The sequence below is a fragment of the Anopheles marshallii genome, chromosome 2 (genome assembly GCF_943734725.1).
Source record: "Anopheles marshallii chromosome 2, idAnoMarsDA_429_01, whole genome shotgun sequence".
NCBI classification, from domain to species: Eukaryota; Metazoa; Arthropoda; class Insecta; order Diptera; family Culicidae; genus Anopheles; species Anopheles marshallii.
The window spans coordinates 82,569,277-82,585,983 of record NC_071326.1 but is presented as its reverse complement, the minus strand read 5'-3'; the positions used below and the strand labels follow the sequence as shown (position 1 = coordinate 82,585,983).

The window sequence follows — 16,707 nt, the reverse complement described above, 5'->3', positions numbered from 1 at the left end:
AGTAATCAACATGCCTGAACATACGCCGGCACCAACGCCCGGCCGAGCTATTTACGGATTCGTTCTATACTTATTGTTTAAGACATTATTCTTGTTGTATATCCTTTGGGCATACATACCGACCGCCTGGTTCGAGCTGGTTGGTCTGACATATTTGCCAGACAAATATTTTGCACTCTTTCTACCCAAGGTCACATTGGTCGCAGTGACGCTCTTTGCATTTATAATATATCCCTCGCTCGCGCTCTCAATGATGCCCGATGTGGACGATCGAGCAACTGTCGCCGATAGTAACACGATCGTTCGATGCGAGTACAGCTTTCCGGACGATCAATGCTGCCATCAGCGCGTAGAGGATCCGTTCGAAGCTGGCTGGTACGCGAAACGGCACTGTGCGAAACATAGTTCCCGTCATATCGAAACCCAGCGTACGGTGCGTATAGCGAACTTTTGCGACTGTCCCTACGAAGGACAATGCCTTCTCCGGAAGGATCCGGAATATTTACCTACGCTACGAAGTAAGGATCCAATACCTGCCGTCAGGGACTTAAACCTGTCCCAGGTCAGTCGTGTCCTGTATCGACGGTGTAGATGAAATCGATTTTTTAAATGAAAATAAGTAGACTGTACTAATATTTGTAAAAGAAATCATGTTAAATGAATAAAAGAAAACAGTCTCTTAATAAATCCGACAATTTGAGTCCCTTTTCATTTCATTATACACTATGTTATCATTTTATTATATCAAGCGCAACAGTCTAAAGGAAGGGGATTAGAGGAAAGAAATGCAAAGATTGCCAACAACGCACCTAATCATCCATTTTTGCCTTCTTATTTCGATTGCGATTCTTAACGTTGTGCGTTTCGTAAAAGTTGCTGCCTATCTTTTTGCGCTTACTTGCCCGCTCAATCGCACGCTTCTGTCTGGAGGTAAGCTTAGCGGGCTTTTTGGTGCTCGTTTCCGGTTCGTCCACCTTTCCGGAATCCTCCGGAACAGTGGTCTCATTCGTCGGTCGCTTCTTCTTGGTAAGTGCACCCTTCTCCTTGGCGCTACGATGCACCACCCTACCCTGTTCCTCATCATATTCATCCTCCGAGTAGAAATCACTGATGCCGGACGAATCTTCATCCTCACCATCACCCTTGCCCGCTTTCTTACGGTTGGCTCGCTTCGCTTTAGCTTCCGCCTTCTTCTCTTCCTTCAATTTCTCCAGCAGCTCCAGATCGATCTTGTCGATTTCGCGAATGTCCTCACTTTCGAACTCGAGATTAACCTTTATCTTGCGGAAGTCCTGTATCTGGAACAGCTCGCGACCCTTCTTTACCGAGTCGGGGATCGTCGGTGTGGCCGTTACACCGGAATACGTACTCTTCTGCTCTTCGTCACCCTGCACCGTCTGATCCTTGTCGTTTTGCTCCGGTGCCGTGGCCTGTTGCTGTTCGTGGAACGATTTTGGTACCTCGAAACCTTCCGGCGCAACGTAAAACGGTAACCGTCCGCGTTGCCAATCGTTCAGAATCATTTTGGCTACGGTCGGTACATCCGGTTCACCCTTCTTTAGTAGCTTTCCCATTTTGCGAGCGATCTGTTCTAGGAAATCGATATGATCCGTCCACTCCGACACACCGTACGTCTTCACGACGTACTCCTTGCGGATGCGTTTCAGCACCTCCTCGATGTAGTCTTCCGGATTATTCACCAGCTCGACACGTACCACCGCCTTCAGCACCTTCTCGGTGTCCGTTTCTGCCGTCGGGTACACCACACCGGGACAGTCGATCAGGAAAATCCGCTTCATCAGCGTAATGTACTGCCATACCTTCGTTTCGCCCGCAATCGGAGCCACCTTACACACCTTCTTACTGCGCAACGCATTAATGACGGACGATTTGCCAACGTTCGGGTAACCGATGAACCCGACACTGATCTGCTTTTTGTCCACGTGCAGCTTACCGATCTGTCGCAACAGATTGATCAGCGCACCCTTGCCGAACGGATGCGTCAGCGAGGCGTGAAAAGCGATTGTCGGATACTCCTTGCTGAGTATGGCAACCCAACGCTGCGTCACCCAGATCGGTACCAGATCGACCTTATTCAGGATGAAGAACAGATGCTTGTGTGGTTTCTCCTTGCGCAGGAAGTTCTCGATGTACTTCGACCGGGTGCCCATTGGATCGCGTGCATCCAGCACTTGCAGCAGCACGTCCGCCGAATCAACCACCTTGTGCAGCTCGTTCCAGATCCGTTTGCTTTGACCGGCAGCAAAAATGTATTCCCGCACCGCATCCTTCACACCACCGTCGTCCCGCTCAATATCGTGATCATTCGCTTCGTCGTACTTCTCGGCCGATTCTTCCGCAGTCTTCGTGAGATCCTCCAAATCTCGCACCTTCAGCGTCGGTCGCTTACGTAGCTTCTTCTTGCCAAACGTCGTTTCGTAACTTTCCGTATCGAGCAGATGCACCCGTTGGTAACGGGCTGATTCGTTCAGCAGCGTAATCGGCAGGTTGGTAGGTTTCATTATTACCTTGTACGGATCCTTCACCGCTTTGCCCATCTCTTCCTGAAACTTTTGGAGCGATTTCTGCGAGATGACACGCGAATTGGCAAACCACTTCGGGGACGGTTCGACACGGGCCACTGTACCGCTGGGGACCCACCCTTGGAACGGTGCTGGGGTGATGATTTTGCCTCGGCGATCGCGCTTCGCCTTGAAGTTCCGGTACATCTGCAACCGCTTGATGGTCGCTTTCGTGCGCGGTTTGGCCACCCCCTTGAGACCTTCGGTAGACCGGTCCGGGTTCATCGAGTGTGTCGATTTGTTCAGCGACATCTTCCGGGGTGGCCCCGACCGGGAGCTCACTTTCGGCATTGTGGGGCTGGCTTATATCCCGTAGGTAGTTGTAGTATGAGTTTAACAACTGGAAATGGTATTAATTTTCCACCAAATATCTTCCGGAGACGGCAATTCACACGACGCAAATAAACACGGCGACCGCAACACGCGGCTCGTTGATTACAACGACAGCTGTCAGCTTTGCCTGTTTGACAGATCGAGTGCTGTGTAAATATTTGAATTTTCGTTGTGGTCGTTTCAGAACCAATTTCATAACCTATATCGTGTTTTGTCTTCGCGGATAAACTTGATAAAAGTAATGCAAAGTGTTTAGAGAATAGGAGAATGTTTTATTTGTTTTTCGCACATTTAGCCAGGTCATCAAATCATTTCTATCTTTTAGTAGCTACGAATAAACAAATATGTTCAGCATTTTGTTCTAAATTTCTCAAACTTCCACTGAATATTTATTGGCTTCTATAAAAATCATATTCATAGCTTTTAATGCCAATTGTCCTGCTGCTTTCTCTGTTGCTGCAATCTTTTTGGACGGAGCTGTCCCACTATATGACATTTCACCTGTCACAGCGTGCCGATTGTTGTTTACATTCTTCTCCCACCGCAGCAACTGGAAAGACCTGTTTACGGCCGGAACGTGAGCGAAACACGGCCGCACATACTTACAATACGTTGCCAGCAGTTCCACGAAACGGTGGTCGAACGCCGCGATCAGCTAGTGCGTGTGGCGCGGTAAAACATTGGAATTCGAACCATCTCCCCGTGTCGAAAGCAGTCGTTGTGTTTGTGCGTCAAGGTGAAAGAATCCAGCCACCGACCGACTGGGCGGTGTGTGTGGTTTTAAACAAACTTTCTCCTTCATAATCTTGTCCACCGTCGTGGTGTGTGAATGCGTTTTGGATGCAGCCGTGAGTTTCATTGATCGTTTTTTTGGTGTTTTGTTGCTCTTTTAGGACTTTGTTTGAAGACCCAAACCAAACCGGCTCTGTTGCAGTTTTGTGTGTTGTGCGGTATTTTTGCGACGTGTCCGATTTGAGCAATCGTCGTGTGGCTAGGGGTCATTGTATGACGCATTGCGTGTTAAATGGGCCGGCCGAAGAACCAGTAGAATAGTTCCCCGTGTGAGATAATGTGAATAATCACGGCGCTGCTTGTGAACCCCCACGAGTTCGATGTTCTCGCGTATCCCCATCCAAAGAACGGTTCGACCTACTACTCCAACGGCATCAATTGATTATGCTTCGATCGATGCCCCGATTCGTGCACTTGTTTATGGTCATTTGCCCATTTGGTCATTTTCTTCACTTCACCTCATTCGTTCATCATCATCAGCACAGTTATTTGTTTCAGTTTCGTTTGTTCGTTATGCGTCAAGTTTTGATAAGAGAAAGTATCCAGCCTGCCCAGAGAGATGTTTGCGAAATGAAGAAAGCATTCCGCGTGGCCACGCATTCGGTTCGGTACGATTCGCCTACATCTTTGCTCGCCGCTCTTTCAAGTCTACCTTCGTCTATTCACTGATGTGGTCTGTTCAATTTCACTCGCCTGCCGGCACAATTGTGATGTATTGTGTGTGTATGTGGTTGGGTTATGTTTTGTTCCGGTGCAGTTCCGCTAGCTCTAAACACAAGTAGCCATAGATTTAGCAACGGCAGATGGCTACGATCTACATACATATACAACTGTGTGCGTAAAAACGAATTAACGTGTGTGTGTGTGGGTGAATATTTTCCTTGTGTTTTTCCCAGGCAACAAGGTGGTGCATAGTGTATTTTCCCGCTGGGTTCAAACGTGTCAGTGAATCAGTAGAAACCGCAGCGGTGATTTTCGATAGCAACAACACACATTCGCAACTTCAACCATGGCTTCGATCACAGCAACCGAGCAGTCGAGGAAAAATGTCGAATTTATCGTTAAAAATCTTCTTGCTGGAGGTAAGTTTATTCGTAAAATATCCACCTCTTTTTATATTTGTTAAAGTTGATAACAAAAATAGGCACTAGGATCCAGCATTTGTTAAATTAGCACTTTATATTGTATATGTATCATTATTCTGCTTTTTAAAACCATTATTGGGAATACTTAATGGGTGTAATATTTATTAATTCATATATTTTCCACATTATTGAATATTATTTCTTTGTTAAAGTGTTCTGGAATAAATTGTTGATATGTTATCGCTTCAATTTTACTTTTTCTAGCTCATTTTTTAACCTTTAATGTATTGATTTAAACCTCACTTGTTTTGCCTCAAACGTTTATGGAATAATTATTGTTTGTTTTAAAATATCTAAAATTACCTCTTGACAACAAAAAACAAACAACTCTCTCAAATTTACTACAAAAGAATAATTGGCTATTTTATTCGCTTGATTATTTGAATGCTACATTGAAAATGTCTTATTATAAACTAATACACATAAAGTATTCATTGAGTGTAGTTTGACGATTCTTACTCAATGTTCCTTCACTAATATAATAGTTTTCTATAAATGAGTCATTTGCATAGATCCGTGCCGCGGCATTTGGTCTAATGCGTCGTATACTATGGATCGATTCTTATCTGCACCTTCACTCCAACTGCTGTGCTAATAAATTACACTACGTAACAAAACTATAAGACACTGCTTTTTGTTTAGAATAATAGATGAAGTTGAACAAATTTTGAAAAAAGATGTTCTGCAAAAATACGATTTTGTATAGTTTTATAAATGGAACATAGGGTCGATGTATTTGACGCCGATATTCACACAGGACAGGATCGGTTCAAAATCTCATCCGGACGAATCCTCCATTAGCAGGACTGACTATTCTTCTATGGCTAAATCAAAGACACAGAAAGCCCGAACTAGCAAGTATAGACCTGTTGTGGTTATAGTGCCTGTAAAGAAGAATATGGTTTAATAAACGAATTAATGTTCTCTAAATATTCTCGTTTGGCATTTTTTTAAATTGTTTATCCAATTTTTCAATGCTTTGAAAACGATTTGCATTGCAAAATTATCAATGTTTCCTGGATATTTTCTTGTACAAGTTGTGCATGCGTCTCATGCAGGATTATGAGAAAATTGGCTGCAAGACGAGTGTTTATTGATAATTAAATTAAAATATTATTAAATAAAATTATATTTATACGTAATATACAATTTAATTAAATCAAATATTAAAATAAACGAATTTTGCTTCTGGACTCTTATTGCTTTTAGTCGGGAGTTATCTAGACGTTTAATTAAAATTTTCAAAAATAATTCCTTTAAAAATTTAAAGCCCGTAGTATTTAAAACTGCATGGCCCGGACCAGTCATTTTGATTGATATGCTTTATTTTCATTACATGATTTTTTTGGGTTAAACTATTCTATAGTACATACTATAGTCTTCCATAGTTATAACATATTCCAGGTCATTTTTTTTACCAATTTTTTATATACGCGATGTACTTGAGATACGCTATTACAGCGGACTGCTATAATTCATGTATAAGAGTAACCACGTATCTCAGAGACTGCCTGCGCATCGAAAATAACGTTTGTTGTAACGTAAGCTGTTGTCTAACTAGGGCACTTTTCGACCCGAAGACACAATATGGAATAACATATTCGAAAAATTTGTACAAAATCCATAGGAAACCTTTTTTGCTTTCAGTAGAACTTTGTAAAACATCATTGTTATCCATCAAAGCAAATGTTCCCGTTATTAACACCTGCCAACACTAGGTGTCTTACAGTTACGTCACGAACTGTACTATAAGGCAACATAACGCCGGCAAGTCGTAACACGAAATGGAAGAATAAATGAATAACTTTACCAATATTGCTACATATGCATTAGCGTCGTACGTAATTTGGCAAAAAATGGTTTCGCTTAGTCACAGTAATCGATAATTAAATCATCCATTAAATCGTGATTATTATCGCGTCTCAGACTAATTCCATTTTCGTGATGATCCTCGTAGAAATGCTTTATCTGTTTCCTTACTATGTCAAGTATTTTTGTTTTTATTGTATGTTTCGAGGTATTTTATTGAATATAAAGTAACATAGAAAGTAAAATAGATGAATACTGGACAGAAAAGTTAATAAAATAATGATTTCATATACTGTACTGATCAGAAGCGGATCAAGCTTTAGAGGTCCTAAACATTAGGGAATCTTATGGCTTGGCACTGACAGTTCGAGGAATTCATAGAAACAAATAATTTATATCACGTCTGTTGAACAGATTTATGAGATCCTTTTACAACCATAAACGCTATTTATGGATTTTCATACTCGAAAATTTTTTCATTACTACCAAAATTTACGTGATTTTCGGGTGTAGTGCAACTAAACTTCATGCCATTTCGAAAACAGCACGATGGTAATAGCACCTCTCTGGTTATGAGGCCCCCCCATCTATAAGCGTACAACGTTCTCCGTGTCCACTGTGTCCACTCGTTGCGTCCATTGCCAGCACGACACAGTAATTTCAATTCAATCTTTTCACACATCTTCCAGTTGACTTGGAGGAGGGGACCCAGTTATGACCTTACTTTGTACCCGATCTTTGGCTTTTTTTTTGTTTTTCGCTGTTTTGAGCGATGCGTTTTCGGTAAGGTCTCGTACCACCTTGTCACTTTCCATTTCGTAGTTAATGCCTTCTGTTGTGTTTGCTCATCTGTGTTTTATTGGCTGTAAACGGGGGGGGCTGGTTTTTTCTCTGTTTTGTTCGCTTGGCAGCAAATCGTTTGTTGCTTGCCTTTAATTGCTGTCACGCGGAGATTGAAAGAGTTTGTTTGTGAGCGAATATTAGTTTCCCACTGCTGTTGCAACTTCCATTAAATGAATCATAAATATTAGCAGAAAGTATCTGTAATTTATTCATTGTTTGTTACATATTTTTGTCGTTCATATGTTGCTATCTTAAATACTTTAATGCTTTTATTAGTGAATTCAGTTGACTAAAAATAGTTAACACTTATTGTAGAAATTGTTATTGAATTTATGTGTAATTAATCAATTTTAAATTACATTACTCCCCTGTAGTTTTATTACTTTTTTTTCTTGTCGGCCACATCACGAACTTGATCGGATGTGAAAATTTGAATGCATGTTAAGCTTTTGAGCGTTCTCAAATTGCAGGGTTTTCGCTTATGTCGGCCAACGCGCAACGAAATAAAAAAAGCTTCCTTCAAATACTAATAAATTCAGGTTAATTATAAATATTTGAAGATAATTTCGTTTGTTGTTCAAAGGTCTTTGAGGTTATATCTTTTTTACGTTCGCGCCTAAGATTTATTTTATATTTAAAATTTGAAAGTAAAACATAAATCTTTCCTCCTTTCTGTGCTTTTGTGTATTATAATCGATTCTAAACAAAGCTTTATCGTGATGGACGGGATAGTAGAGAAGATATATATAGTCGACTATGTTCCACAATAACTGAAAACCCTGTTATATATCGATATTTATTATTTATTAGATATTTGATAAGCTTATTATTGACAAGATAAAAAGGAAATTAAAATCAATAAATTAAATAAATAAGTTAGTTAAATAAATGTTATTATTAAAAACAGGTCTCCAAAAAACAAAACGCATTTCAAAGCTTCATTATTAGTATGCCATCACACGCAAGGTTGCTTTTTTTATTTTCCTCCTGCCCCCCCTGCCACCGACCGTGCATCGTTCAAATCGCTAATCATGCAAACATGTCATCGCTTACCGATTCCAGGTGTGGCCGGCATGTGCTCGAAAACGGCCGTCGCACCGCTCGATCGCATCAAGATCCTGCTGCAGGCACACTCGATCCACTACAAACATCTCGGCGTGTTTAGCGGTCTGAAGCACATCGTCCAGAAGGAATCGTTCTTCGCGCTGTACAAGGGCAACGGTGCCCAGATGGTACGGATATTTCCGTACGCTGCCACACAGTTTACCGCGTTCGAGGTGTACAAAAAGGTAGGCAGTGGAGCCATAATATGCATTTAATTAAAGTACTAAGGTGGAATGTGTGTTTTCTTATTGTAATTTCGACTTCGGTTTTTTTTTTGGAAACCTCTTTTTGCATTTCAATGGACACCAGTATCTGGGGAAGGCGCTCGGCACGAACCTTCCGATCAAGCATGCGGACAAATTTATAGCTGGTGCGGCCGCAGGTGTGACCGCAGTCACCTTGACGTATCCGCTCGATACGATAAGAGCCCGGTTAGCGTTCCAAGTTACTGGCGAACATCGGTACAATGGTATTGTACACACTGCCGTAACAATCTTCCGGACGGTAAGCATACCTTCGTTTAGCGTAAATATTGGTTAGTTTGTTGTTAATACTTACGATCTTCCAACACTTAGGAAGGTGGATTGCGTGCCTTATACCGGGGATTCGTACCAACGCTGATGGGTATGGTACCGTACGCCGGCTTTTCATTCTACTGCTTCGAGATGTTGAAGTTTGTCTGCATGAAGTACGCACCGGGCATAACGTGTAAAAAGTGTGACCGAAACACCGGTAAGTAGAGACAGTTTTGAAGGGATACATGAAGCAGAAGCTAGAATTAAAGTTAACGCACCAACGAATTACAGGTGGACTAGTACTTTGCGTCCCGGCAAAGTTGCTTTGTGGTGGATTTGCCGGTGCCGTCGCACAATCCTTCTCCTATCCGCTGGACGTTACGCGAAGGCGGATGCAGCTGGCGATGATGAATCCGGAAACAGCGAAATTTGGGTAAGAAATCGCGCTTAAATAACCGATCTACCGGACTCCGGCTGTAACACTACCCTTGTACCATGCTTCATTCATAATCCATCGGTGAGAGCTAAAGAATACGGTGTATGTAAATCGGTCTGTGAAGTGTTGACCTCCAAAGGGACCAGTTTGCCGATGTGCTTGTAGCCACGCGCGCTAAGTTGCGGTAATCGAAGAAGAAGCATCCCCAAACGATCCCTTCCGTTTGGGAGACTGGAGAAACGTGGCGTGTCGAATATTTGCATATGCAATTGCATAACGATTGACACTCTGGCTGTTGAAGATGCTTTAGGGCACGCTCTATGTGGCACAATCTGTCATTGATGATCTTCGTTTCAAATAACAGCATAAAGTAGCGCATTCTTTTTTCATGTATCATTGAAAATCTAACCTCGGCCTATTGTTGCGCTAAACTGTAATGGAAAATTTTGCCTGTAATGGAAATGGATTTTTTTTTTGTAAATATTTAGCCCTCAGCACACCTCCAACTCGAGGTGAACCGGGAGTGAAACGAGTTTGATGTTTTCCTCTGTCCCTCTACTTCGCTCACAGTGTGTCACACGTGCGACATTGCCGACACACAACTTTCTCACCAAACATGCGACCATGCCACGCGGTCTCTCGCAGGGCCTCTAAAGATGTACGCGGTCTCTGCGCTGTTCGATGTCCGGCCCCGTGAGCTGCGAAAGCTTTCGCTTAAGTTCACCTGCTGACACACAGCGGGCTCGTGACATTCACGCGAAAGGCATTCAGGTAATACCACAAATCTTCGTTCGTATGATTACGCAATGGCGAGTTGGAAGGCATATTTTAAAAAAAATGGTCATCAACCGACCCTAGTGTACTCTCTTGCCAAACGCTAATGCTAATGGATGTTGGATTTTTGGAAACGATAGATTTCAGTGTTACTGGTCATCTTCCTTCCCAGATGCGTAGTATCATCATTTTTCCATTTACGGTTTCCTTACACAGCCCGTGAAGTTCGACAGTTGTGGTACCCGGCCGATTGGCGAGATTCTTTTTCGTGTCTCTTCCACGTTCCACATTCCTCGTTTCCATATTTGATAGATAGCTTTTTTTGCGAGCCGTGACGGAAGGAATGTTGAGGAAGGATTTGTGTGCTGCGCTGGCTTAGATTCAGTGGAATGGGGAAACATAATACAGCTGGTAAAACTGGTTAACTCGTACTACCTTTTGCTTGGTGAAGCGATACTTCACGGCGCAGGTGGTTAATGTTACCGGGACGAAGATGCTGCGAAGTAATTATGGTGGGCTGATTCACGTTCACACATCTCCGGGTGATCAATGTTTATGACTTTTTGTCAGATTTTTGCTAATGAATGATGCTTCAGCGATTAAATTAGGTGCTAACTCTTCTCTGAAACCGTCGATTAGCTAGCTGCGATTCAGGGGTTTTTTAGACTTGGGAAGTATTTTTCTTGTTATTATAAATATAACAAGGCAAGAAATAAGAAAGAGCTCGAATATAATTTAAAATTACCAGTTTTTTATATAAATGATCTTAAAGTTCCATTAAAGTAGAGTCTGGGTCTCGTTCATTACTTCAAAAGCTGCAGCTCTTAGAATTGTTCGTTTTTCGAAACGAAACCATTCAATAGAACGAATCGAATGACGCAATTTGCTTCGGGCCATTTTCTTTAAAACGTTCATCAACACTCGCGTTAGCAAACTGTCCCGCTGGAAGGTAAAACAATGTCCATTTCGGTACCTTAGCTACGTCTCAAACGCTTACAGTAACTAAAGCACGCCGCTGGCTGTGTACAAGCGAGAATAAACAGCTCATTAGTCATTTCGATTGCTTTTCGACTGTTTGCTTCTTTTCTATTTCATTACTCTCTCATCTCACCTTCCATTTACTAACTATTTCTATTTTCTATATTTTCCTGCTGCGCTACTGACGGACGTTGAATGGTGTTGGTGACGGTGTTACGTATTGGTTTTTTTTTTTTGGGTGCTTCTTCATCTCTGACTGATTGCTGATTGTTGTCCCTCGCCGTTGTTTTTTCAAATCGACACTAAATGCGGAAAACCCGCGCAACTTTAATTACCTCGCGTTACTTACTTTCACCGCGCGTACCGGGTCGGTCGGTCGGAATGGCGGTTGGTGGTATATGGTGTGTTACAACGATTTATGCCGTTTTTACTTCCAACCCCATCGATAACCGTACACCGTTTGCGATAAATGTGCACCGTCTAATTGAATAACGATGCCCCTTGGTATTGATGGACTATTACCGTTCCGTGTGTTGTTGGTCTATATGGGCATCGATTGCCCGTTGGTCGATGGGCTGGTTAATAACTCAATTGCTCGATGCACTCGATGCATCAACCGGGTGGTGCATCGGTGTGGTGTCGTTGTGACGATGCAACCGATTATCAATCGGGGTACGGGTTGGCTGTACTAATCGTCGGGCTCTGGGCGCTACAATGCCGATACGGAACGATATGGGCCACACACTTACTGGGTGGTGTGTATGCGGTATGGGTCAACATAACAGGAGGTGGGTATTCATGGTGCGATCGCTTTCGATTCCGCTCACGTGCATGTTTTGGCTTATGCTTCCCTGTCTGTTCGTCCTATTGATCAGTCTAGCGATCAACGTACGTTCACGCGGATTGTGTTCTTAAGTGTGTTATTTCTTAGACGACATTGAATAGTAATTTACATAAATGTGTGTAGTGCGTAGTATTTCATATCCGATAGCAAGAGTGTGAGAAAGCGATTTGGAATTGAACATATAGCATGCTGTTGTAGCGTAGGTTTGTAGGATAAAGAAATCCATTTACCTAGCAATTAACTGTACAAAGTTAACAAGGCAATTTTAATTTCCCACATATCGGTTGATAAACTACATCTTTATCATAATTCATAGCTTTGTTTAGAACCTGTCATGGCTAAAGAAACCTAAATTATGCGCGACCTGGTAGTTCTAGTGTGAATTAAAAAAAAAATCATGTAATTTACACTAAATCTTTGAAAAAGTTGAAGTTATTGGATTGAATTTTTTGGGAAAAAAATATTTTTTGAGAACATTCGATTATCGGTTGTCAGTTAAAAATGGTTATGATCTGCACAATATTCCACAATATTACCATGTAGCATTGAAAGTATATTGATATAATAAGCCGTGGATGGATATTATTGTGGTGGGAATTCCCACTTCTGGATTTTTATGCTGGTTTTCCCACAAGTAGCAGGTCAGCGCTGTGGACGTCAATTCGTGCTAAACTGCCCAGTTACGCATGACCACAAACGCGAAATGCTACATGCGAAATCAAGATATATATTCTATTGTTAACATTAATAGAGATGCTAGATCTTGTAGGTTCTACGATGAATGCATAGTGCATTCTTACTAGTACTTCATTGAGTGCATACTCTTACAGTTGGTATTTACTATTGCTATTTTACATGAATTAACCCATTACATGAGACGGGAATATCTATTTCCAATTCTATCGAATATTATCTATAGAACAGTTTCGGAGCTGAGATTAAATGCGCATTTTTAGTTTCGTGTTTATGTTTTTGTTAGAACGACCAGAGAGTATCACGAACAAAAGTTTTTTGTTATGCATATTAGAAACTAGAATTATCGCAACCCATTTTTATTCGCTTAATATCAAATATCGGAGATACATGCATAAATTAGACATACAAACAGCCAATTTTTTAATTAATATTCTATCATGCGACATTTTCGTTTTCAATAATGTATGGATTTTCAAAACTATTAAACTTGTTATATGTAAAACCGAAATCTCAACGAAATCTTTTCAAATTGAACTATTTTATTTAACTGTTCGTTAAATCATTTTGTTTGGAAATCCGTGCTATCGATGCTAGATCAAAGGCAATGGGGTTGAACTTTGGAGGGCAGAAAAACCGGCTTGATAAAGATAGCAGCCCACATTAAGGTCATTCGCCTTTTGAAATTCGAACAGGCGCAGTTCGTACGACCCAATGGTGATGCTGATGATGATGATGTAAAGCGTTTTAATGGAATGCAAAGATTTTCAATACCATCACGCATAATTATGCAGCTGAGCTTAAATGAGAGATCTTATAAGTGAATCGATTATCTAAAATGATAACAGCTTTAATTTGGGTGCTTTTTGAAACCGTTGATAAACGTTTCTTTCGGTCTTTAAGTTATGCATTGCTAACATTATAATAATTAATAATTGTGCAAAAATAATTTAAATGAGGTCATGGAATATGAATGTTAATTCGATAATACCTGTTGCTTGCTTTAAATCTGGTCGATAAGTTTTTCTTCTGTTATTTGTGTTTGGTTTATCTAGAGCTAGATAATTGTTGGATTTTTTAGATATGGGAAAACGTTACTAATGTGTACAATTATTCTTCTCCCTTAGCATGGGCATGTGGAAAACGTTATCGATTATCTACAACGAGAATGGCATCATGAAGGGTCTGTACCGGGGGATGTCGATCAACTATCTGCGCGCCATACCGATGGTGGCCGTCTCCTTCTCCACCTACGAGGTGTTAAAACAGGCCCTTAAGCTGGACACGGGCATGAAGATTTGAGGAATGAGTTAGGGACTCCGAGATATTAGACGAGACCTTCGTTTTTATTGTGCGAAACACGGTTGATGGTAACTTTTAGATGAATTTTTGTTAGGTCTTTGTTGTACTAGGTTCTTATTTCATACCATGGACAGTTTTCATTAGAAAAGCAACAACCCTCTTTCACATCCTCTCTATTTCTTTCTCTAGTTTTTTTTTATGTAAAGGAAGCGTACTTTAGGAGGAGCAGATATAACCTTGACAAAGTGGTAACAATTCTCGAACACTCTGACGATGAGGGTAGGGTTTTCCGTAAACAATATTTATTTCTAATAATTTGTACCACTGATTGTGAAAACAGTTTATCCTGCTAGCGAACGGTGGATTTAAAAGAGGCACTTCCAATACGCGTTTTTTATTTTACATAGTCGATGTAGGGTATAGGAAAAGCATGTTCAGCGCATGTACGTTCTTTGTTATTTTGTTTTCTCTCATAGACAAATTTAGCTTATCATCACAATTAGACGAAAGGTAGCTTGGAAGTATTACCGGTTAAACATGGTTTCCGTACTTAAATGTAAGTAAAATGTTATAAGTTTACACGCGCATCAATGTGACAGAAGGGTTCTTTTAGAAGCATGTGAAAAAAGGATAAGAGATTTTTTAAGAAGGTAGGCGCGTCACTTTTCGGAACAGTTTTCGCCGCGAGCGAACTGAAGGTCAAATTAGTAGCATACTTAAGGAGTGAGTAACGGACGAAGGTACCAGGTTTCTTCTGCCTGCCTGACTGCAAATGTAATACCCGTTTACGGACACGTAAACACCAATAAAGATGACGACATATTTTGTTAATATAAATGTTGAAACAATGTAAAGCATTTAACGTGATCGTTGTGTTAAGCGGCAAAGAAACGATAAGCGTTGACGTTTCGCACAATGCAGTAAATAGTGTTGCATCTGTTCTTGTTTTATTTGTTACCATGTTTTTTTTGTTTTGTATTGTTACACTGTTACGATTTGTTACAGCAATGAATGTTGGTTTACCCATAAGTCTGCTTCATGCGTTCGGAGGCGTAATAAGGAGCTGAGAATATATATATGCTTCTTCCTTTGCTACACGTAAATATAAATATGTATACCATCTCATTACGGAATGTCGTCCTTTTACGATTGTGGCTCATACACATTAGTAAACCTGCTGTCTAGCACTGTATATACTTAGCAATTTGGGGAGGGTTTGGGGGCATCTACTGCAAAAGTTGTAACACATTTAACAATCATACACACATTTATCGTCCCCTTAAACAGCATCGGTGTAAGTTAGTTTGTTCGTTAAAATAAGTCAATGTGTCTCATCGTTTAACCGGTTCGCAACATTCTACTGCTAGATTGACTGTCCTGCGTTCACAAATACTGTGCTGCTACTGTGTGGTCGGACGACCGCAATCGTTACTGTACGGTGAAATCGTTCAACGGCATTTAAATGTGTATACTTTTCTGTCAAATTTCCAACAAAAGCATTTCATAGTTTCTTCATATTCGTGGGCAACATTTGTTTCATTATTTAGAATGTTTAAGATTTTTTTATTTCATCTCATTTTGCTCACCTACATTACTACTTTTTTTACTGGAACTAATTACTTGGTTCAACTGACTAGAGGGTACCTGTTGCGCATTCGCTACAGGCAGGTATTGCACACCAACATTTGACATATTTCACTACTTGGCTTTAATAGTGAACTGTTGCTTTAAAGGAGGTTGTAAAAATTCACTTATTTCAACTAAATCTGACTAAATTAAATTGATTGACTTGACAAATAAATACGAATGAACCATAATACGAATGTAATAAAATGTTTCATATCAAACGGCGTCAATAGAAAATTGTACACAGCATAACACTGTATCAACATGTTATGTAAATAGTTACAAATATTATGGCAATTTCTTTCTTTTTACTTCAAATTTCTGCTCGCTTTTCACTGAGTTCCCATCTCATAGAAACCTATCGATTAAATGTTGTGTCCGCATCTTTTACCAAATTTCCCAAGGTTCGCCAAAACATGCCGAACATACATGTACAAACAGACACACATATAAACGGGATAACAACAATGCTTGAGCTGTGTGTGGTAGGGTACTACAAACACCGATATCAAAAATAGGACACATTCTATTGTACTAGTCCGAGCGGCTACGGCACAGCTAATAAGTGTCTGTGCGGGAGAAGAGGCTTTAACGTGCTAAGGTCGTTTAACACCTCCACAACATTTAAAGATCGAGAAAGCTGTTTTTTGTATGATTTTCTTCAATTTTGACTCCTGTTTAAAGTAGTCACACATACAGGTAACTTCACGACGCACAAGTGTAGTGAGTTTAACAAACTTTTTTCTTCTGGAGTTCCCAATTTCTAGTGGACATCGCCAAATGCTTGTCAGCGTTGTTACGTAAATCGGTGTAATACCATTATTTGTGAACTTTATCATTTATCTCCATTTTATCAGTACTCTACCGCTTTCGTGCCTCGCGTAGTTCTTCCGGAACATGCATTTAATAACTCCCGTAGTATTCCCGGACA

At 40.8% G+C, this 16,707-nt stretch overlaps 3 protein-coding genes across 3 annotated transcripts; 2 read left to right on the top strand and 1 right to left on the bottom strand.

Moving 5' to 3' along the window:
• The first annotated feature begins 10 nt into the window (after positions 1 to 10).
• On the top strand, positions 11 to 595 carry LOC128708023 (uncharacterized). The gene has a single exon (XM_053802980.1). The coding sequence runs from the start codon at positions 11 to 13 to the stop codon at positions 593 to 595; it is 585 nt and encodes a 194-aa protein (XP_053658955.1).
• Positions 596 to 809: 214 nt separating this feature from the next.
• On the bottom strand, positions 810 to 2,873 carry LOC128707184 (nucleolar GTP-binding protein 2). The gene has a single exon (XM_053802133.1). It carries the CDS (start codon positions 2,871 to 2,873, stop codon positions 810 to 812), a length of 2,064 nt encoding a protein of 687 aa, XP_053658108.1.
• Positions 2,874 to 4,716: 1,843 nt separating this feature from the next.
• LOC128706927 (solute carrier family 25 member 16-like) lies at positions 4,717 to 14,150 on the top strand. Its single transcript, XM_053801871.1, has 7 exons — positions 4,717 to 4,789; positions 8,567 to 8,793; positions 8,918 to 9,112; positions 9,184 to 9,340; positions 9,415 to 9,556; positions 12,097 to 12,099; positions 13,976 to 14,150. The coding sequence occupies exons 1-7, from the start codon at positions 4,717 to 4,719 to the stop codon at positions 14,148 to 14,150; spliced, it is 972 nt and encodes a 323-aa protein (XP_053657846.1).
• Positions 14,151 to 16,707: the final 2,557 nt, after the last annotated feature.